The 23,576-nt window shown below is 42.0% G+C and overlaps 3 protein-coding genes across 6 annotated transcripts in view; 1 reads left to right on the top strand and 2 right to left on the bottom strand.

The window, feature by feature from the left end:
• The first annotated feature begins 2,194 nt into the window (after positions 1-2,194).
• Positions 2,195-14,379, top strand: Pgm2a (phosphoglucomutase 2). Of its 2 annotated transcripts, XM_022802074.2 has the most exons (10): positions 2,199-2,967; positions 6,225-6,481; positions 10,574-10,742; positions 11,022-11,215; positions 11,414-11,603; positions 11,874-12,021; positions 12,221-12,351; positions 12,637-12,966; positions 13,532-13,758; positions 14,022-14,379. In XM_022802074.2, the coding sequence occupies exons 1-10, from the start codon at positions 2,908-2,910 to the stop codon at positions 14,122-14,124; spliced, it is 1,809 nt and encodes a 602-aa protein (XP_022657809.1). In that variant the 5' UTR covers positions 2,199-2,907; the 3' UTR covers positions 14,125-14,379. The 2 variants fall into 2 exon arrangements, with proteins under 2 accessions (XP_022657810.1, XP_022657809.1); XM_022802075.2 differs by lacking the exons at positions 11,874-12,021; positions 12,221-12,351 and having other exon boundaries at positions 2,195-2,967.
• Positions 7,412-10,179, bottom strand: LOC111248939 (uncharacterized). Its single transcript, XM_022802076.2, has 2 exons — positions 8,174-10,179; positions 7,412-8,022 (listed from the first exon to the last, which is right to left on the bottom strand). The coding sequence occupies exons 1-2, from the start codon at positions 9,114-9,116 to the stop codon at positions 7,802-7,804; spliced, it is 1,164 nt and encodes a 387-aa protein (XP_022657811.1). The 5' UTR covers positions 9,117-10,179; the 3' UTR covers positions 7,412-7,801.
• A 293-nt stretch (positions 14,380-14,672) lies between the features above and the next one.
• Positions 14,673-23,576, bottom strand: part of LOC111248937 (PP2C-like domain-containing protein CG9801) — a 61,458-nt gene continuing 52,554 nt past the window's right edge. For all 3 annotated transcript variants that reach the window (XM_022802072.2, XM_022802071.2, XM_086987520.1), the window contains 4 exons: positions 21,529-21,899; positions 20,885-21,007; positions 19,431-19,532; positions 14,673-18,213 (listed from right to left, as the gene is read on the bottom strand). In XM_022802072.2, the coding sequence (XP_022657807.1) occupies positions 17,551-18,213; positions 19,431-19,532; positions 20,885-21,007; positions 21,529-21,899 (1,259 nt within the window). In that variant the 3' untranslated portion in view covers positions 14,673-17,550. The remainder of the gene's footprint in view (positions 18,214-19,430; positions 19,533-20,884; positions 21,008-21,528; positions 21,900-23,576) is intronic.

Below are 23,576 nucleotides of genomic sequence, written 5' to 3'. Positions count from 1 at the left end.
AGCGGCGATGTTGGTAGTCTATTGGTGAAATGAGGCCGACGGAGCGGAACAAAGGACGAAAAAAGAAAAAAAGCGGGAGAAACTAGCAGAAACGTGGGATGCAACAGCTGCTGCAAATGACTATTAACAAATGATGATTTCATAACAGCGGCAACAGAGTGACGCGTTCGAAGGAATCGCTCTTCGGATGTCGGTGCCGTAGTTGCGGTTCGGCTGCGGACGAGAAAGCGGTTCCCCGATGGACTACAGCTGGCACCATTTTATTGGACGATGGAAGTGATACACGAGGATGGCGGTGGACTGATCTCGATCAATATGAGGATTCGTGCGGGGGTCAGGTAAAGGGCAGACAGGAACATGGAAAATGGGGGATTGGTGAGCGTCATTGGCTGAAATGGCAGGTGACGAAACTTTTCATAGTTACCCGTTACATACATAGGAAAAATAGATTCGTAAGCTTTTTCGGAGATGTAAAGAGAACTTATTTAGCACGAACTAAACGCACCAGTGCAAATTATACATACGGTAGTTTATTTTATCGTTGAAACTTTTTGTTCCTAATGAGTTTACATGTAGGTCGGATTGGGAACTATAAGCCCCTCAACTTTGGGGGTTTCGTGGAATGCCCTTTATCTTTTATTGCTGATAATATTGATATGACTTCTCAAGTTCTAAACTTACTGGAAAAGGACCTCTTTTACTATACCCACCACCCTAAAAAATTTCTAAGCAGAGTTCTGATAGCAACCCGCGTGTTTTTACCCTTAACCTGGAGTTAGACACACATAAAAACGAATGGATCAGCAATTGTTTACGGCTTTTCTCAATTAACATTTTGATGCCAAAACTCTTATTGCCTCTCGACTTATTTCACTATGATGTTGTTTAAGGCACTGGGTCACGCGCCGGCCGGCCAGCCATTGCTGCTAAATCACAATTGATTTGAACGTTACCTCTAAAGATACTCGTCCATGAGTGCACTCATGGTCGACAACTTTTTAGATGGCGGCCCTTGCGCCCTTGTTTCAATGCGCTCAGAACACTGCCTACGTTCCTCTATTGGACACCGTCGAGCTATGCTCAGTTGTAGAGATACTGTTTTACGTACGACGCAGTGATGTCGTTCGATCCGTTTGCGAAGTATTGTCTCTAGAAAATTATCTGTTTTAAATATTGGCCTCAAATAGATAAATTTATGTTAATATAAGCTATAGACAAATCCCAGGATAAAAAATCCTAGATCTATTCCCACTTCGTTCTAGGTAATACTAGACTAACAAAGTACCATATTGCAGTTACTGTTAGTCAACGTGGTACAGAAACTTCATTCTTCTTCACTTCATTCTAGGAATAGTTATTTTTTTGTTCTTATCGATATTCGTTCATGTATCGTGCGGCTCTTATTATCCTTCATTATGAGAATATAGTGTGTTTATGTGTCGACTTACATTCCCAATATATTCTCAAAACTCGTTGTATCTCTTTCTGTCGTGAGCAAACGCTACGCGTGGAAAGCAGTCAGCTTGAATAGCCTAACTCGCACGCATGATTACTTTTAGTCCGTCCGAACTAGGAACGACCCTGTGTCCTACTAACTATCCACCGCTTGTGTAATTATCCGATCATGAAGTTGGTAATCTATTTTGCTATTTGTGTACTATGGTAACGACGTTTGGGGCTTGAACGTTTGGGGCTTGAACGTTTCGTACATGCTACGTGTTGTCTCACCAAATGAATCCCAAACGAACTGGACAAATTCTCCTATATGCAAATCTAGATATATATTACAATCTATAACCTATCGTTATCTAAATGTAGCTATATTTTTCAGATGTCGCGAAGTTTCATTGGAACTTTTAGTCATTTAACTTCCGGTGGAAAGCGGCACGTCCTCTACCGTTCTGCGTATGTATCTGTGCAAAATAAACTAGTCCAGTCGTCGATTTAGCCACAACATCTCGCATCTACTCAAAGTAGAACAATACTCAGTAGGCGTAAGTACTCAATAGTAGCAAGCACGCCGACAACGACAGACTGCGCAAGGCAGACGACTGTGCTTGTTCTGCCACAGAGCTACTATTACTCTGAATAGGTCCGTCGCCTTAGTAGAACGATATCGTTGACGAAAGCGCACGCGTTCAAAACAGCGTCTGCTTTTAGCTGTTCTTCCTGCGTGTGGTTCATTCAAAGCTGGTATGCACTTATGGCTTGGGACTTTTCTTACACAATAAATAAATACTTTTAGTGGCGTCGACTTTTTCTGTCACCATTTAGGAAGAGATGAAAAAGCTATCGTTGAAACCGTTCGTTCGCCATTGCGCTGCTGTCGATTGGGCATCAAGCGCCTTAAAACCCACTCGCCGTCCGCGCCAATCACACTTCATCAACTAGGACCCGCCAAAGCACCTTTCGTTGTGGCTGTTGTTATCGTTGCGACCGGCCGTCCAACATTCAGTTATCAACGAATGGAAGGCTGCAAAGAGAACGCTCGATGCGCGAATATGTCGTGGCTGACCATCAACCATACAACCAACGAGCTGATTGATAGCGACAGTGGAAAACTCTGGCAGTTGTCGATAGAAGAGCGTTGTTGGCGAATGAAAACGAGTCGTTGGCCCTAGTAGTGATTATTGTCATCGTTTGTGTCCAATTGTGGCCTAAGGTCATATCTGGTTGCCACGTAGATTTATATCACGGTTGACTGTCGAGCGGTGGTCTACCATAGTTAATCCAGTGGATTATTTTTGGTTGCGGGTGATGTAAGCAACTACGTTGGCCGGTTCGTGTAAGAGTTTCTGCTGTTCGAAGTATCTGGCTCGAGAAGAAAGAAAGAAAAACAGCTAAATACTAACTAGAAAAGCGAGGCCTTAATAAACGGTGCTGCTAAATCGGACTAGAAAACAAACTATGGACAAGTTAACAGGAGATTTGCGGATACGCGTTGGGGAATGGCTTCGATGGGATAAGGTACCTACTGTAACGGTTTATGGTCTATAAAAGTTTTATCGTATACTTTTGTTAAGCGTGCAATAGAGCCAGGGATCTAATTGGGAGCGCCTTTTCGAGTTGGTACATAGTTTAAAAATACTCCATATCAGTGTAAGCTAGATTATAAGGAAGCATCAGACATTTTGTAACGTTTTGAAAATTATTATATATTTAATATGCGCTTTACACTAACAAAAACGAGTTTCACCGCAGGAAATTAAAACGGTGGAGAACGCCTAACTTTTCAGTTTAACCCATTTCGACATAAAAAAAAATACGTACGTAAGATCTTTGTTAACAAACATGTCACCTTGCATAACTGTTCACTGTTCATTCACTGTTTGCCGACAAGGGATTCAACACATAACACTGACGAAATAGAAGACTAGTCCAGTGTAAAGTGGAGAAAGTTAAAATTGTCTTCACAAGTAAACATTTTGAGCGGTTTTCCTTGAAAACCGTCATGTTGTGTACACATATGTTAATTAATAATCCTAAATGTATGGGCTACTCAATTTAGCTGGTCATCACTGGGTGCACCCTCAGAAGATTTTTAACTAAATGCTTCAGTCCGATATTACGTGAGAAGCGACAATTGTGTCAGTATTTCTTTCGATCCTTGTGGGACACTTAATGTTCCTTTTGCGTATGACTGCTGTCCAGGTCATGCCCTTGACAAAATAGGAACGTTTTTTTATCTTTTTTAAAAAACGAATTTCCCAATGAGTAAGTAGTATGCAATAGTTGACTCGATAGCTGGGGCAGTAATAGCATCGATTGGGAAGGCTGCAAATTTCTGGTTTCGGTTATTTCATACAGTAGACGTTTGATGATCTATGATGAGTCTTGCGCGGAATAGCGTTCTTGTGGCAACTGCTCAATATGATTCAACATGGTAAGCACAAGGTAATGTCCAGCTGCCCTTTAGTGTCGAGGCCACGGGACTGTGATAAGAACATGTGGACAGCGTTAAAACGCTATTGCATTTTTAGTTCATAGGAAATTATACTAAATACTGTAAATTTGTTTAACCATGTTACGTATATTTAAACCATCGAATCGATGATAAAGTTCTCATTCCTGTTTGCGGTGTGCCCTTCTGTCGTATCGTTTGCCCAACCGTCGTTCTTTCTTTACCGCATTATCCCCTTCTACAGAGCACCAGTGATGAGGAACGATTAAGAATCTGCCGCTGTGTGTAGATCACATCCAACTATGTCCTGTGTAGCTAGCTATGCGCTCAGGTATTACCCCACTAACCCGTAACGTGAGGTACCACGCTAAGACCCCCGCTAATGGACGTAAAACCGTATGAAAGTGATTGATTTTTAGTAGAATTTTTCGATAACGTCATTTGCTATTCCGCTACAAAGTGAAGGCGGCATTAGTTTGAAGAAGCTGGTTTGATCTTAGCCCGGGGGGCATTCATACATTTCGAAAACAAGTCCAATATTAAGAGATGGAGATGCTGTTGTAGTAGCGTCCTACCGTCTTTGCTTCTGACCTATTTTAACGTACGTGGTACATTGGATATTCGGAAATCTTGGCAGAAGGTAGCAAGGCAAGCTACTCTCGCAGTAGGACTTTCTATGGCTGGCAACGAGGAGACTAGTCTACAAGATTACTAAAAGGCCTAAATAACAAACATCGGATGTTAAACTTCTACTTAAACCGATGATGTATTGGTCGTCAAGGCGATGAATTAGTAGGCTGTTTTTTTTTTCTTAAACGACTCAATAGCAGATTTAAGTCAATTCGAACGTAGACTTGAAATTATCTGGGATTATTTCCACCTGGTCCTATTGAGTTCTGCATTATTCACGTAATAGGATCAAGGTAACAATACATTTCTAAACCGCCAGGTTGGCGTTGAACGAAGAACATGTCCTGTTGTCCTTCCCAATGTTTTAGTACTTCGCTCCGATCATCACTTGAAGATCCAATTCTGAAATTTTCTGATAATAAAGCTGAATTCAACCGAAGCACTGTTATCGGCAGCAGTCTGTGCTTCTCTCTTGGAATAGCTATTTCAGACATTACATCCATGACCTAAATAAGAACGACACTCTACATAATCTGCATATGGTTAGCGTCACCACAAATTTCAGACACAGTCAGGAAATAATTGCCATTTATCAATGTGTTAATATATTTAACACATATATATGTGTATGTAAAAACAGCTGGGCATTACTTTGTTTCTAACTCTTAAACTCAAACAAAAACGGGGAGAGAGACTATCACAAGTAAGCGTTGGGTGAATCATAAGTAACGGCAGTTTTTCCTGAGTGTGTGAATTTTCGATATAACTTAAGAATACGATGAACCCACTCTCACAATGCAATAATTAAATGAGTAGATATTATATTGTTAGGAAAAGAACCGTAATAAGATAGGATAATACACGGAGCCCATTAACGGGTAAACAAAGGTGATAAAAATCCGAAGCTGATTAAAAAAACTTGCCAAGTTCAGAGAAAAATAAATCATCAAACGGCCAACGATACAATACATGTAAACTTTTAACTTTTTAGAGTGAACAATAAACACTAAAATTGCACTACGATGTTTTTTTTTTAAAAATAAGCTTTCGGTAATCTTCGATCATTTTTGCACTGATTTAATTGGTTTAAAGCAGCTATATTATCACGCTTTTTACCCTTCAATATAGTATATCGGTATAATACGGGTATCGAGACTCAAGCTCCAAATCAAATCAATATCATAACTTGGGCAAAAACGTGACCACAAGTACCAAAAGAGCTCGTCGGCGAGAGACAACGCTTGACCGTTAGCGAACAGAAAATGAAAAAGGGAAAGCAGTAACTCTGTTCGATGTGGCTAGTGAATAGGTTGAAAAGAGTTACCTCTATTTCAAGAAATAACGAAACTAGAACGTTGCCGTATCGCGTCCGTCTTTAACAGAGGGTAAATAACTACCGAAAAAATGCGGGATACTTATAGCGCGTAGGATTAGGATAGAGAGCTCAGAGTATTGCTTAAATATGGTCTGATATCGTTTTCGAAATAGAGAGCGCGCAATTTTTTGAAGGTTGTTTTGTCAGAGGAAAGTTCTATAGATAAGCCTAGATCTTTTCACTGTAAATTCTTTACCATACACAGTAAGCGTTGCAACGGTTTTGTAAGGAAGTGTAAACACAAATCAGTCGGAAAACTCTAGCTGTTGACTGTTAATTGTGCTACAAGGACATCGTTTTTCGATTCTGCTGTTCTAGAATGAAAAAACTCGTGCTACCATTGAGAGCCTTGTGGAAGCTGGTAATGTTGCTCGACTCGAGGCAGTTATGCTCAAGAGACTGTCCTTTGGAACTGCCGGCCTCCGGGGCGTAATGGGTGAAGGCTTTGCCTGCATGAACGACCTTGTCATCGTGCAAACATCGCAGGGATTAGCTAAATATCTGCTTAAGACGCTTCCAGACGCGAAGACGAAAGGTATCGTCATTGGTTTTGACGGACGACACAATTCTGCAAGGTAAAAGTTTATTGGCTTTAAGTGCGAACCTTCCTTTTAGATCGACTGTTCTGGCTTCTCTTCTTGTGGTCTTTGTATTGTTTTTTCAAAATGAATATTTTTCAAAAATTTCACGTTTAACCCCATGTACTTCACCCCGCGGTTTAGCTGATGAACTTCTTAGCGCACTAAAGCTGAAATAATGCCTAGCTAAGAAACGAGACAAGAGATCCACATTGAATCGTTGGCGTATCATAGGTCTTTAATAACGTATCGCCGGTAGTTTACCAGTTGTAGTTTATACAACTACAACAAACTAAGATTAATTAGTTTGCCTAGTTCACCGCCATTCCACCGTTAGGCTAAAAAGTGTCAGCAAAAAGAAAGCAGGACAGAAGCCGAAATGGATGGCCTGTTATTATTATGTGTATATACCCACACAATTCTATTATATATATATATATATATATATATATATATATATATATATATATATATATATGTATATATTAGCTCCAATATCCTATTCTAATATAGCTATTCTAATGATGAAAACGCTAATAATAACAAATTTAATGGCGGCCAGCGTCCCATTTTAGGTGTACTACATAAACACGTAATAACGCTAATTTGACACCCTATTTGCACAATAATACGCATTATGCAGTTTTTCCTTACAATGCTTACGTTCCTACAAGTTTATCTGGAAACTTGACTCGGCCGTATTCTATATGGACTCATGCTTAACGAGTAGGTCAGCGCTGGGTTCAAAGCGGCCTTACGTCCACCAAAGATGGTAGCGGCAGTAAGCGCGCTCAAATTCGAAAAATACTCAATTTCAAAAAGTAGAATCTGTGGTTCCGTCGTCGGGCTTACCAAGAAATGCTGATCTAGCTAAGTCACTTAGCTCCCCAATGCTTTACCAAAATGATCGAATTACTAACCTCTCAATAGTTCTTGACAAATAATATTTCCTGAAAAATTTATTTTTCATGAAAATTTTCAAGAAAGAAATTTTACTACATGTTTTTCTTGAAAATTTGTATATTTACAACTAAACAGTTGTTTATTAGTCATGACTGGTCTGGTATATAGGAGCTGGAAGCTTACACTACTAGCGTTTCGTAACAACTCCAAATAGCAGTTCGTCTGGCAGAATAAAAATTGCCTCCATTTTGTCGGAAGTAGACTAATTCCATTAAGATAAAACTTTCAAGCAATGGCTGCGTTTTGGAACGTATGTTGTATATATATATATATATCTCGATCTGGGTAAACTCTGTACGTCGGATTAACATGTCTTAAATCATAGGTCTTCCAATATATAAACGTAGATTTGGACTAGACCATATTATGGATAGATTGAGCCATCTGTTTAGTCATGTGTTCCCAGCTCGCCTTTGCTACCTGGCGAATCTTATCAACAAAGTCGTCCCAATTATCCTGGACTTGTTGCGAAAGCTGAAGGAGTGTTGGATCCGTCTCAGTGAGGGGATGTGACGGTAGAGATGCTTGCGGTGGAGAGTTCTCAGACTTTCCTTTAGGTGGCGCGCCAAGAACACCTGTTTAATAGGAACATAGCACAATTTTATATTATTGAAAAGCTTTCTATTGATTTCCATGCCACATCTGACTGAACGAACGTTGGGAACAAAGCTTAACAAATATCGGGTAAATTGTGTAACAGTACGCTTCAGTAGGTCTATTACATACCTTTGTAGTGAAAGCACACATGATCATTGCCCATGTGCTCTAAATCAACGTATCCCTCACGGTGTACTTCTTCAAACAACTGCTCTGCCGATCCGGTAGTTGCTGTCGTCGTAGAAATTTCAGCGGGGGTTGTTGTTGTTGTAGCAGCGGGTGCTGACACAGAGATCGGCGGCATCAAACTTCTTTTCTGGCCGCTAACTAAAATGGTCTTCTGGAGGCCGGCATCGGACGCATTTACGGATTTGGCGCCGATTGCCATGCGAATTATATCAAACAGAATACGACGATGGAGTTGACGTACGGCTGTGTCTCGAATCGTCTCATCATTCTTCAGCTCTTCGAGCAGTTGCGGTAATAAGGCTGGTGACATGGGCAGCGTTTTGCTGGAAGCGGTAAGCTTGGAGTTGACATCAGGCTTTTTCTCTATATGAGGTGGCTGTATCGAGACAGGCCTTGGAGTTGTCGTCGTAGTGGTCGACGTAGTTGGTTGGGGCACCTGTTTTCGTCGTTCGGAATGTGTTTGTTCTAGCATGTCCCAAATGCGCGAATGCTCGATGGCCGGTTGAGCTGAAACCTGGACTGGATTCCTTGAGTGTGCGTTCTCGTGTGCACCAGTCAGGTGACTATAAAGGTGCGGAAACAATATCGCTAGGTTCTGCTCGTTGAGATGATCATCAATATTTACCGAACGGCCCACACTGATTGGTTTTGCTGTAACTGAAATTTCAGGACTAAATGCTCGACCTGCACGAGGCTCTTCGGAGTGGGGGCCAATATCCCTTGTGAGGGCGCCCCTTCGATGATCGAGAACAGTTACTTGAGCCGATAGCGTACTTGTGAGTTCGGTCGGCACGATAGGCACGGTTGTTGTTACGTCAACACCCTTTACTACTATCGTTGAAACTGCTAGAACGAAACTGCGTAGTATCGTTTTTAATAACATATCGATAGGTTTATTCGTAACACGACTGACGGTCCTCACACAGTATGTCAAGAACGGTCACTTTTTTCCTTCACCTTCTATGTCTTCCAGCAGCGTACTGTTAGAGTAACTACGATCACAAACTATGGGCACTTTCTATTCCAAATCAGCCTTGGCTTTTTAGCGTTTTACTTACTGGAAGCTTTGTTAGTTAACGACTATCGAGTTATCAGTTCGCGTCGGGCATGTATACCTAGCGACGTGAGCACTTTTCACGCTTGACGGACGTGCATTTCCTGAAATGTCAAAAAACCTCTCCCCACCAACTGGTCCAACAACTAGTCTATCATGTGACAGAGTTACCCAGTTACAGAGCTATTAAAACCGTAGGACGTGTTCGTTGGATTAGAATTCTATAGACATGTGTCATTGTTGTTCTGTTGCAGCCTCCTAGGCTCGCACGTGGGCTATATATTTTGCGGTGGGGCGTTGACATCCACGTCCGCGCATTGTTTTTTGTATTGAGCAGCTCATCGGACGACCGAAGGATGGCAGCGGTAGTGGCAGGCGGTCGAGGCCCAGATCGGAAGTGGCGAGAGGCTGACAGTCGCGACTGAAGTCGGGATGACTGAAGCGCGGGTTGCGATGCTACTATATACTTTCGCCTATATGCTATACAGGCGACTCGAAACTAAGATGAAACGGAGCCCGGATAGACGGGATGTAGCGAATAGGCCATTCCACGCGTCGTATTGCCTGTGTGCAGGAGCCACTACCTGCACCATAATGGTTATGGCATTACGTCTAACTGCAGGCGCTAAATAAACGGTGCTCGATTAAGAATAGTAGAGGCAGAGGATGCGTGGCCGATATCAGTGCATAGTTTAGCACCAGCGGCCTTTTACGCATTCTAAGTAAATCCAGGACACTGATAAATTTCCGAACTGCAGAAAATTTCAATCTGGTATTATGGGATAAATGTTCTCCAATGTATCTCCAATGAAGAGTAGCTTTGACTACGAGTAAGGTCACTGCTTAGATTTCTCAACAAATACAGGTTCTTTTTTTCGCTTCGCCGGCCTTCTGAAGGACAAGTTGAGTTCAACAAAAGATCGTTGAAGCTGAGTCGAAACCTTTGGCCAGTGCATGTTTTTTTGCGTGCAGATTTTATATATCGATACACAAATCTTAAACATTAAGTATATAGTTAGCGATTATACTTACCGCCTACCTGATTGACACAGTCAGGTAATCAACATAAAGAATCCTAAGTGGCAATCATGAGCGCTGCATAATAGTCACCAACGTCTACATATTAGACTAGTTATCCCTACGCTCTAGGTAACTGTTTAAAATAAACCACATTCATTTCTATATTCGCTTTATTAGCTAGTGGACCGCACAGTATCCTCTCAGTTGTCTACTCTGAGTAATTTTTAACCTGTTGAGTTTCTGGTATGATTTAATTCCAATTTCAGGTTCGCCCTACTGGCAGCCCAGGCGTTCCTCCAGGTCGAAGTACCTGTTCGACTCTTCACTCGAGTAACGCCAACACCATATATCCCTTTTACAATTTCCCACTTTGGATGTGCTGCCGGTGTTATGGTCACAGCGTCCCATAACCCGAAGGACGACAATGGGTATAAGGTAAGTCGCTATTGCCAATACTGCTCAGTATCGAAAGCCATATCTATAACTTTTTCAGGCGTTCATACATTCGTATAGTGGCTAGTAGAGCTTCGTAGATGTTTTCAGGTTTTTAGGTTCATTCATAGTACATTGGATTTTGATTTTGTGATAGATATCCCGCTAAATCCTCTTCACAGGGCTAAAATATCTAGGGAAAAATTAGCCAAAATAAAGGAATCATTCGTTCGATCTATGTAGAGAGTGTTCTCAGACAAATCCATTGTACGGGTTCATCAGGTCTATTGGGAAAATGGAGCACAGATCCTTTCTCCTCATGACGCTGGCATTCAGAACAGCATTCTGCAAGAGCTGGAGCCTTGGCCTCAAGCTTGGAAAACGGAATCCGTTCGCAGTAACGTGATGTGTTCAGATCCCATTGAGGAGGTCAATTCAAAGTATATGGAAGTACTCGAAAAAAGCATGTTTGACAGGTACGTTGTAAATTTCTAACAAACACAAATAAGCAATTGTAGCAATAGACGATAAAGAGAGCATGTTTATCATCGATTGCCATCGGGAACATAACTTGTAGTAGTAATGTTCTTTGCTGCATCGCAGAAGAACATGATCCATTAGTATGAGAGCAAGAGCCACAGTCAAACGTTAAATATGATGTATTTAAATTACAGAAATATGAACAGGCAAACCAATGTTATGTTCACGTTCACATCGATGCATGGCGTTTCTCATCCTTATATCACCGAAGCTTTCAAACGATGGAACTTCAAACCTGGCTACCCTGTTGTCGAACAGATGGAGCCTCATCCAGACTTTCCCACGGTGAAGTTCCCTAATCCCGAGGAAGGCAAGAGTGCTTTGGTGAGTTCCAGACCGAAAATATTTCTATTGTTATCCTTAATTCACTCAAAAAAAAAGAAGCGTTTCCAGAGAATCCGAGTATTTCGTTACATGCATATCAAACGCAGCAGCAGCAGCAGCAGCAACAACAACAATGATTATTTTCCATGCTCGATACGGGTAAAAAAAGTTCCAACTTTTTTCTACCAAACAAGTTGTAACTTAGACGGTGACGTAATCTTCATTTGTCAACTAATCTGACGAATATTTGTTGTTGGTTTTGCCTAAAAGAACCTGGCGATAGCGACCGCTAATAGCAACAAGAGCCGGGTCATTCTTGCGAACGATCCCGATGCCGATCGATTAGCCGTTGCAGAGAGGATCGACGATTCGGAGAATTTTCATGTATTCTCTGGAGATCACATTGGACTGCTTCTCGGTAAAACTTGACTTAAAGCAATAGTCGCGCAGTGTACCTTATAGTAATAATAAGCTTTTGATGGTTAGCCTACATCTAGCAGTAGAAGAACCCATTTCGGTGGTCGAAAATCTTGAAGTGGGAAGGATTTAGACACATATGCACGTGCCAGCGAAAGCAACTATCGGCGTTAACATTTATGTCGGATGCATTTGTGCAGGATGGTGGATGTGGCATTCGTTCAAGGCCAAAAACCAAGATGCAAAGGCGAGCGACGTTTACATGATTGCCAGTACGGTGTCGTCGAAAGCTCTCCGCAGCGTCGCCAACTTAGAGGGCTTTAACTTCGAGGTAGGGGGGTTGATCTATGTCGAAAATCATTAATAACCGATCAAACCCTTCAACCGGCTTTTATAGATAGGATCCTGCGTGCGCACAGAGGAGTGGTTGCGTAAGAAATAAATGTATGCCGTGAGTTTATGTGCATATTCACACTCCGTCAACGACACCTTACGGTTTGCAACAGGCGGTAAATGCCTTCAAGTAAGCAGCCATTAGAAATAGAGCTATTCGATATTCTCACGGGAGCATAAGTTACTCGTAGTAACTAAGGATTCTTATTGTTTTGCTTCACAGGAAACCCTTACAGGCTTCAAATGGATGGGTAATCGAGGTATTGAACTGACAAAGGCTGGCAAAATTGTTCTCTTCGCGTACGAAGAAGCCATTGGATATATGTGCGGAACGTCGGTCTGGGACAAAGATGGTATATCAGCGGCAATGCATGTCGCTGAACTTGTGGCTTATCTTGACTCTACGAAGGCGGGCACCCTCCAGGAGCATCTAGATCGGCTGTTCGTTAAGTACGGCTTCCACGTTACGAACAACTCGTACTACCTCAGCCATCAACCGGAGATGACAAAGAAGATGTTTAATCGCATTAGAAATTTCAATGGACCGAACACGGTGAGGCGAATCCGTTGTCGCTAATCGCCATTTAAGAACATCGTACTGTGGCCGGATTCGAACATAGATAATCACGTGTTCCTATCACGGGCACGACAGCCATTAATCAAATGACCCATTAACTTTAATTAGACATCCATATGCTTTAACTATCACTATAATTCACACAACAAAGAAGAAAAAGCAAGACTGGCTACGTTAAAGCTATTTGCAATACCGTTGCCATTTTCCGTTCGAGAGCCTTTCGCAATCTGGTTCGCACGCACTGCTATCTGCCACGAGTTGTTTTGTATCAGCAAGTCATAGATACATAGTTTTCTATTAATTCGCTAGGTAATGGATGGCGTTTCTTTTTCGCTGGGAAGAGCCCGTCATCTAAAGCAACGCCAACTAGTGCCACACCGGACGTAAAATATAGGCCCTTCGTAAAAAAAAAAAAAAAAAAAAAAGCAGGGTTCATTTGAGTACATTCTCCATTGAATCAAGATTCAACTTGCTTATCATAGGGCAGTATCTATCGTCTTAGAAATATTAACGTTTATTGCCCCACCCATCTGTATTTCAGTACCCGACCAAATTGGGTCGATTTATGATAACTGGCGTCCGAGACCTAACAGTAGGCTTTGACAACACGCTACCTGACAACGTACCTATTCTGCCCGTTAGCGACTCGAGTGAAATGATTACGTTCTACATGGCCAATTCGGCCAATATAACGATTCGTACTTCGGGAACCGAACCGAAAATCAAGTGGTACTCAGAGATTTCTGCCAAACCTGGTACTCCTAAAGGGTCAGTCGCTGTATTGCACCATTATTATAGTCACCATATTAGTACATAGAGATTGTCGGTAATTTCCGTGCCATTAGAAAACATGGGCAGTGCCTCGGATCCGAACCATCTTTAGCGTGATAACGGACAAGAACATACCTCAACACAAATGGGTTGCTACTACTTTTCGGCGGCAAACGTAATTGTATTTGTGTCAGCTGGCTCGGAATTTTTGTTTTTAACTGTTTATCAATACTATGTTCTTCTGAATCTGTTTTGAACAGTGAATGGGCAAGCTACAAAGTCGAACTGGATGAACTTATCGGTGAAATGATTGCGCAGTTGTACCAGCCAGAAGTTTATGGATTCATTGCACGATCCGGCTGATTGGCGAGACAAAATAATGGACCGTCGGAAATCTTCGCTGAGGGTGCACCTGTACTATTAAGAAATATTCGAACGAGCATAGATTCTTCTAAACGATCCAAGCGACACCGATCGCGTTGCTCCTGTATCCCTGCCCCCGTCATCGATGACTGGAATTATAAAACGTCGTAAAAAGTCGCACGACGACGAGCTGCAGCCTTGTATTGATACTACGTCGTTTTAATAAAATAGCACTAGTTTCATAACGGGTCGTGACATGCAGTTTTGTTATGGTGCCTTAACATCATCCCCTAGCTCAGACAGCGTTTTGTTTGTTCTTTATCAACGTAACGCCGGAATAGGAAGTACAAAAACAATGTGCTGCTTGTTTGTCTTTGTGCGTGCGTATCTTATTTTCGCGGCGAAAGAACATGTGGAATATCCCAAGTAAATAGTTTTATATGAATGAAACGCCAGCACCCGGCTTTGCTCGCGGCGTCAGTTATGTATGTCTTTGTTATTTTCCCTTCGTTCCACACTTTTACTTCGACAAATGAAAAAGAATTGAATTATTATTAATAAGATTTGGATTTTATTAATAATATAGCCCTCGCATAATCGTCCTATCTGACGATTACTTACTATATAATTAATACCTAAACTGACTACTTATTATAACTTAATATATTATATATCAGAAGCCCTATTGCATTCGTTTCACCATCAGTGCTACTACATCCACAGTTGATCTATTATAGAATCTCGGTCTGCTTTCATGTTTTTTTCGTCTCGTCAGCAGAGACCCATTGGCAACGATGAGGCGGCATAGAGCTCTAAGGTATTGCAGTGGGTAATCACTCGATTTTTGCTACAAGAACATCAATAATGAGTAAAAAACAGGATACGTTACATAAAAAATGATTGATGGAACGGAAGATTTCTTCCTTAATTATCTCTTGCAGATTTATCTTTTTTGCCTCACTAGAGAGCATGGAGTATACCAACGCAGTTCTTTTTGTGATTTAGTCATCGTCAGGATTCTCTTGCTCCCGTTCACTGGTACACAATTATACTGAGTTTATATAGAATGACAACAAAACCGTATTAACCTACATTTGAGATACACGGATGCGATAAAAATGTGTAGACGATAATCGCTCTTTTTTTTGGCAGGTTGCTATGTGGCTTGTTCCCAAGGGAACCACTGCGTCCCAACTCTTAACTCAGGGACCTTGTCTGTGCTCGCCAATCGACAAAGTCTTTCAATTGTGGTAATTGGCAGTGAAACTACCCGAGCTGTCTCGGGATTGTTTCTAGTATATCTTTGATATGACCTCATTGAGGGATACGCTTGATAATCTTGACACTTCCTTGTGATTTGTATTTTCACGATGCACTACTTTGATAATGATGATGTATAGGTTAGGTGGATTACAAAAGCCCCCAACTGACGAAAAAATGCCATATAACTGGAGCGAGAGAGAAATAGCCCTCAACGCGAACGCCAGTAGATATATTAAAAACGGGCAGTATACCTTACATTGTCATCATGTACTCCAAGCAACAATCGACCATCAGCCATCGTCCTTTGCTAATTGAAGCCTAGCTTCTCGTCTATTGATCAGTCCTTGCGTTACGGAGCGATTGCCTTCTGTGGCAAACAATGGTGTTAGTATTTATTAAGTAGCTATACTTACACCAGCTTTTCGCGCTCTTTAGACCCTGAGCGGTATATGACACACATCTCCTTACCTACTACGTTAGCTATTACGTTGCGATTGCCATAAGAAACGCACGAAGTACCTTCCTGTCGTTTCAGCCTTGCTTAAAGTATTTACAAGTACACCGTATTTCATTTCTATCCTATTTGCCGAGGAGGGGAATGGTCGTTCTACATATTAGTCCGTTTCAGCTAGGATATTTTGCTTCGATCCCTCATTATGATATCACTATCATCAGACAAACAATATTTGTACCTAAACTAAGACAGGGTTGGCCAAATATGGCGTATCCTCAGTTTAAGCCCGAACGACAAATTATAGTTGCACAAGGGCAAAGCTTGCGAGTGCCGGTTAACGTGTACAACCATGTGATTTTTCTGGTCGCTGATTTAATCACCGTGTACTTACTATTCAGTCTCATATACACACGTATATAATCTAATCCAATGTCAATGTATTTAAAAATCTTCGTGTTGAACGACGGTAGCAACTGCGTCCTCTTTGTCGTCTGCGTCTGAGTTTTGGCTACGCGTATTTGAAGAACTCCGCCTTCCCGGTACATCTACAAACAGCATCTACAATCTACAATGTCTACATCGACAAATTTATCTGACTTTAAGCCTGTAGCTCAATAGAACGCGACACCTATGACTGTGAGAATCATAGTGCTCACTCGAAGGACAGCAACAAGGCCGCCCGTACCGAACACAAGTATTCCCTCAGCGTCTCTGTGGGTATACAATAGACTTTGCTGACACGAATGAAGATCTTTCATTTATATACCGTTTTCGGCTGTTCCGTATAGTCCTATGTATGTCTCTCGGTGAGATCCCATCACTAATGCAACGACCCCAACATCACAATCGCTTTCATCGCACGAACACGCACATACACCCAAAACGGATGCAATTGTCCGACCTCGTTTCCTGGATCCTTTTCGCTAAGCAACTGTAGACAGTCAGCGGCTGTAAGCAATGCCTAAAATTTACTTTTTCGCCAAAGAATCGTCGTGTCATACCCCGAAAACTTCTGCGACCTTAATCTGAATTTGTAGAAACTCTTCACCCATTGGGTACAACGCATTAACATTCTCTCCTTTAATTAGAACTTCCTTAATCATTAACCATTCAAAATTATATAATATGCAAGCTTGGGCGAAAGTTGACTGGAAATTTAAAAATAAACTCTTGACAGTTTGGGATCCTTGATTTTATCTTCTTCTGCTCCCTATTTTTATGATATTTTACCCTCCCGTTACCTTAACAGGAGAAGAAAAAAGACTCTTCAACCGTCAAGAACTTGTTTAAACCATCAGGCAATCCTGAACTATCAATTACTACAGTTCTCCTCTAAGGGGTCTAATATATATATATAAATATATATGTATATATATATATATATATATATATATAACGCAACTTGATACGTTTCACCTGGCTGTAGCGTCTGTTTAAGGCTATTGCTTTATTCCTCGCAGCATTCATCCCTTTTTGGCCGGATCCCCCGTCTTCATCGACCCCCGACACCACGACACTTAGCCGAGCGGAACCTATCACTGCTACCACCTTGTAATCTATGTCAGAAATATCTGCCTCAGTTGTTTGGTTGTCAATGTTTTACCATAGTAGAATATGGTACATACAATATTCTACGCACGTTGAGACTTTATTCTTGCTGTAACATTTTTGCCAGAATTTTCTTTGGGCATCCGTTGGACGAGAACAGGCTAAATTGTGGACTCAAAATTGCACAGGGGGGCCTTTTTCGACGAGGTACTCCCTGTCGACGACTTCCTTGAGGAGGCGGCCTTTGAGGGCTCGCCGGTAGACGTAGCCGCTGCTGATTTAGCAGAGCTACTCGAGAAAGTACTTTGTTGAAGCTGTTTTGCTGTTACGTCTGAATCGTTTGAATTGAAATTGACTTTGTTGGAATTACTTGAGAGGTTGCTTGGTGGTCGGGAAATAGGCTGGGAATGATCGTGGGTTTTGGAAGCGCGGCATATTGATGGGGTAGAAGCGGCAGTGGAACTGGCGGTATTGTTAGTCGAGCTGCTAGTCGTGCTCGTGGAAGGAGTAGTTAGATTGTTATTCTTTTCGGGGGTCGTATACGCGCCGGCATCGGGGCTAGCCGGTGCGGATGGGGTTCCACTAGAGGATTCGAAGAAGGCACGACGTGCTTCTGCTATCGACCTTCGGGGGGCATATAGATCGACCTTCGAGTTGGCCGACGCGGGAGATGCAGATGCCATTATAGGATTTCCGTTACTTGTAGAAGCGTTCACATTGATATCTTCGGCGGGATGGATACCGAGTCGCACGGCGCACAGGGATGCGTGGTCTAACTTACCCGGAACTAGAGCTAGTTTTTGGCACACCCGTTGGCGACGCTCCTGAAAACGTGCACACCCGATAAATATAGAAAATTATGAAGACTGGCGAGAAAAAGCTTGAAAAAACGGAAAGTTGGGAAATTTATGGTAAGTCGATGTTTTTCAAAGACACTATAAATAGGCATTTAATAGCGGCACAAAGTGCTCGCAAAATATAATATCAATAAAGGATACGAGCTAGACGAAGTATATTAAAATTATATCAATAATAATCATTGTGAATGTCCACGTTAGATATATATATCCGATACTGGATCGGGTCTTATCGTACCCTCAATAAATGTTAATACCATTACCAGGAATATTTTCATTGTGGTCTATCCAGTGTCTACGTGTTATTTACGTACCTTCTCTTAGCCTAACCACCCTTATACTCAACACGAATGTTACTGCGGTCAGACCAGCCAGACACATAGGTTCAACCTCCACCTTACATGCGTTTAAAAACATTGAGACCTTGTGGTCGAAGGAAGCCGCACGTATTTCAGCACTGCGCTATTCCTCAGGGAAATTTTGAATTGTAAATAGAAGGAAAGTAGCAACGGCGGAGCATAGGAACAAGAATGCACCGCCCACTGATCAAGCACAGCGCCTTGAGCTTTTCTACAAGCGGTGAACGGCAACTTTCTAGGATTCTAGGAAAGATTCTAGGCCAAGCCAGCAAGTTTTTGCAGTTAGGCTTTTCGCTAAAACGGCCTTCCTTGGTGATCATAAGCTATGACTGACAACGAAGCACACAGGATAAGGCACGCCAGCATAAAATAGACATAAAAAGGACATAGATGCATATGTGAGGTGTATTCGCCAAAGTATTTACGGGTTAAGAACGAACAAAGGAAAGGTACACGGTGCCATGGGCTGGCTGTTTTTATGACTTGAGACAATTATCCCTCACTACAATTCCGTATGATGAAGACCGAAGCGTTTGTAAAATGATATTGTACAACACAAAAGTAGACAGAAGTAGATGTGTGTCAGTTAGCACTTAGGTCTATCGTTGAAATCGTTATATAGCGCGCAGTTCGAATCAGATCGCTTTATGTGTCATTTTATATCAAACAAAGAATCTGTCTGAATTGATGTATGTACTTGTATGTACGAATCAATACTCTGAAGTTTCTTGTACCGTCGGGAAAAGATATTAGTTCATACGCTGTAGTGAATGGAAACACATAATTAAAATATAAAGATAAAACAAATGTTTTAGATTTACTTACCCTATTTGTGCAGTGTTCGTCCCTATACAATTCGGGATCTTCAAGGATTCTTCTCTTAGCCATCGTCAACCTGGTAGCAAATTCTACCATACGTTCACACACCTGTCACGGGTTAATTCATTAGTAAACGATAACAAACATTCGCCTTCCACCGAATGATAACAACAATTGCTATCTATCCATTCATCTATGGGCGTTACTTCACGCTAGCTACTAAATTTCGTTACATATGCTTGCGGATGATGCTTAACATAATCTTCAAAACAATTGGGATCTTCATTATCATCAGCTGTCGATGACTTCTCGTCAGTTATCGCTGTCAGTGTACAACACAATACTTGTGATCATCGTGCACGACCCCATAGTTCTCGCGGTTGCTCAGCTCTTCGTTGAAATTGAGGTAGCTGTCCCGCCGCACGGCCATACAGTCCGGTCAATAGCTAGTTCGTGCTCGACATATTGCGCCCACGAATTACTCGTTTCGTTGCTGTTGATGCACACATCGAAGTCGTACGATTCTGCGCTGCTACCAAATCCATCGTCTCGACCTGAATCAGGGCTGCCACAGCCTACAAACTAGGTCATCAGTGGCGAGGATGCTATCTATCATCGGTGCTGAACTGTAGCAGAGACAGCGTTGTTTACGTGTGTAGAGGCTCCCGGGCCTCTGCGGTTAGTTAAATTCTTCTCTGCGTAACTGGGTAACCTGCTTGACGTAGTCAATGTATTTCCCAGTCTACAGAGCATTAAGGGCTATCGTAAGATGCGATTCTACGACAAAAACTAGATGTTGGGGTCGAAGAACGAAATATTGTTCGAGATGTGTTGGACAAAAAAGGGTGAAGAGAAACCTTCCCTGAACAAAGAGGCATCGGCCAAATGCATAATAATATCGGTCATATCAGGTTTAATAGACCCGTTAGGGACAGATCATGAAAGCTTGTAGGCTAGCAAGTCCAATGAGCCCTTTATGGGAAACCAACGTAGATCACGCCTACTTTTTGATAACATCACTGTCGAAAAAGATGCCTTCGATTTTGATTGTTGAAGTAGATGTGTGTGAGTTAGTATTTAATAATAAGTGGCAGTTTTAGATAACAATAATATTTGACCTGTTTGCGATGTGTGTTCGTGTGCCTACGTATGCATAACGCTGGGTCAATCTTTCGACCGTTAGTTGCAAAAGATTCAGTTTGATTCCAGATGCACTGCCCTCTCTAGCGTGGCAATCGGCATCAGACATTTGCACTACAAGGAATCGTCACACTTTGGCCTGACTCACTCTACAGCGTTTGGCCCATTATCGGTTAGCTTCTAAGTGCACTGATATTTACGCGTTATACTAAATGGCGTTACTTATAGATATTTGGTACGAAGGCAAACGATAGCAGTTTGATATCGGCTTTTTGTAGATGCCTGCTTGCTTATCAGATACCCGATTAAGTGGGTATTACCTGTCGGGCATCCGTGGCACTTCTTTCCTGTTCTTGACCACCGACACCGTGTCGCAACAGGTCTTCCATGCGGAGTAGGGTGAGAGCGTGCCGCTGATGAGCCTCCACAATTGGCAGGGAATTCTAGTGTTTGTAGTAAAATCAGACGAATAGAAAGAAAAAAACATCGGAACAAAACAGTAGTATGTTAAACCTACGATATTTTTGACTCGACGGCACGGACCGGTAAAATTTGGTGGTTAGACATTACCAGAAAAGAACAAAATCAAGCATCTTAACCCAGCCATGCCTAACTGCTTGGGAAATTTTTCAAATCTGCCTTTTCGGCCCAAGCGTCATGCGCATAGGCTCAGATCACCAGCCTATTCGCTCTGTTTAAACAAAACATCTCTCACAACGGCGCTAACATAAAGCGGGCAGACAAGTGAATAGATCTATTGGGTTAGTTTAATGAAGCTCTATTCGTCCACCCAAAGTGCCTTTTAAAGATCTAGCCCGGTGAGACGCTGCGTTAGCGTCCGCTCTATCTCAAGTTATCTTCTACGGGCTTTTTGCTCTGCTTACCCACAAGGCAAGGCCATAGTCCTTAAACTTGACGTTTTAACTGCTTGTCGTGTCCAACACGAGTTTCCCCTAATACTAACCCGCTCGTTGGACGATGCGATCCTGTGGCTGGCCGAGCGTTTCACGCTGGCGCCGGCACCACTCCGGTGGTTCAAGGTGCGTTCCCGTTCTCCTCGGCCACTGCCGCCTCGTTCTGTTCCACTGGCTCCTCCGGCTGACACAGTTCTCTCCTCTGAACCGCCAGGAGGCGCCTTTTTCGCCAGCGCGAACTTGCCAACGACGGGGTCAAAGTTGTCTGAGATGCCGTCCGACGTCAGAAAAATAACATCACCTTCTTCGGCGAGACTTAACGATAACGTGAGGTTATTCAACTCGGGATTTTCTCCATCAACTGGACCCAATGCCCCAAGAGCGTCCCGCATATCGCGCATAGAATAGATATCATGAGATCCTGAAGATAATTGCAAACGAAAAGCGAGGGCAAACGATAGCGTAAAGAACCAGAATATCTGAAACTATATAAAGTGAATCTGAAAAAATGTACTACTCGGGTATATGGCGTTTATGCTAATGAAGTGATACTGCTTCTTAGTCAATACAAATCTTAAATTAAAAAGAACGAAGGTCGCGAAAAAAAAACAATTAAAAAATATTTTTACTCACTCTTTTGTAGACAAAGAAAGCTCATCCTTTGCTAACATAAACTTGAAAACGTAGTCAGGTTAAACTGTGTACTTTTTTTATTTGTATTAACCATTACAACAGGCACAATGTAACATTTACACAACTATGACTTGGCAAGAGGTTATTATCGAGAGTTCCTATCGAATTCACTTGAATTCAATAGGCCTGAATAGAGCTGTTTAGTATTGCCAAAGGACCTGTCAGAATACAGACTCAATGAGGACACTCTGAAACCAGTAGGCAGAAGAATGAATCAAGATTTCATTTATCGGCGTTTTTTTGCTAGTCAAGAGGCCTAAAGCATGTCTGCATTAATATTTGAGCCTAGATAATCGCCGATTTGTACGCAAACACATTGAAAAATAATCGAGAAAAATACCGAATTACGTGAAATTCATAGAACCTTTGATCAGTTGCTTGCAGTCACCTACAACAAAATTAAACGGTCTAACAGATGTCATGCCACGGCTGACCGTGAATCACGTACATCATCGTCGACAGAAGGTAGGACCACGCACATCTCCATTTTGGCCATGTCCAGCATAAATAATTTAAAGTTCCATATCTGTTAATTCTCACTTCGATTCGATTCTGTGCTATTTAAATAGCCAATTTTTTTACGAAGATCCGATGATAACGATCAAGTAAAATTCCTTATAATAAGGCGAAGCCTTATTTTCCACTTGAAAACAGTAGCTGCTATTTTCGGAATACAAGCATACCAGAGGATTGACTGAACATGTAGGCGCGTCCGATTGCTAGGTTTGAATATAATAAGTAAACGTATCTTAGCATTTTTCATCTTAATCTCCTTTAAAAAATTAGTTGGCTCATTAATATTATGAAGTCCGTTTTATTCTCGTGCAGTGAAGTGTACTTCGAACTCAGCCTTCAGCTCAGTGACTATGCCAGAAGAAACGCCACCTTTACCCATATAAGCCTGTTCGCAAGTGACCGCGCCCAGTGCCATAGGGAATTCAAAAAAAAAAAGTGGTTTCTGTTAGGAGGGGCTTCGAACGGGAGCACCCAGTTGGCTTGTAGCGGATGGTTCCCACAAACGCTGAGCTGAATAGCTTTTGTCGTTGTTGTTTGAATGAAGTTTTTGTCGCTGTTTAATGCAGTTAACCCAATTTCTCATTAACATACTTCTATCAGCGCTTTACTCGTTGGCGACCTGATCCCGATTTGCCCCTAGAACGATCAGCTTAAGGCGGTTAGAATCCTCCTTGCCAACCCCTTGTGGCCAATTTCCACTTCAACCCTGCCTTTTTCCACTCGTTAACAGCACTTGGAATTTGGTCTGGTTTTTTTCACCATTTGGTAGCCATTCGTGGTAATTCGGACACGATGACAGAGGTCAGCTGGACGATAGCCTTGTTAACAATTACCTAGCACAGGAGTTCCGGCTGACGCAAGCGTTATTTTGATTAAATCGGTTTAGCCA

Source organism: Varroa destructor, unplaced genomic scaffold, assembly GCF_002443255.2.
Source record: "Varroa destructor unplaced genomic scaffold, Vdes_3.0 BEIS01000004.1, whole genome shotgun sequence".
NCBI classification, from domain to species: domain Eukaryota; kingdom Metazoa; phylum Arthropoda; class Arachnida; order Mesostigmata; family Varroidae; genus Varroa; species Varroa destructor.
This window is presented reverse-complemented; position numbering and strand designations above follow the sequence as displayed.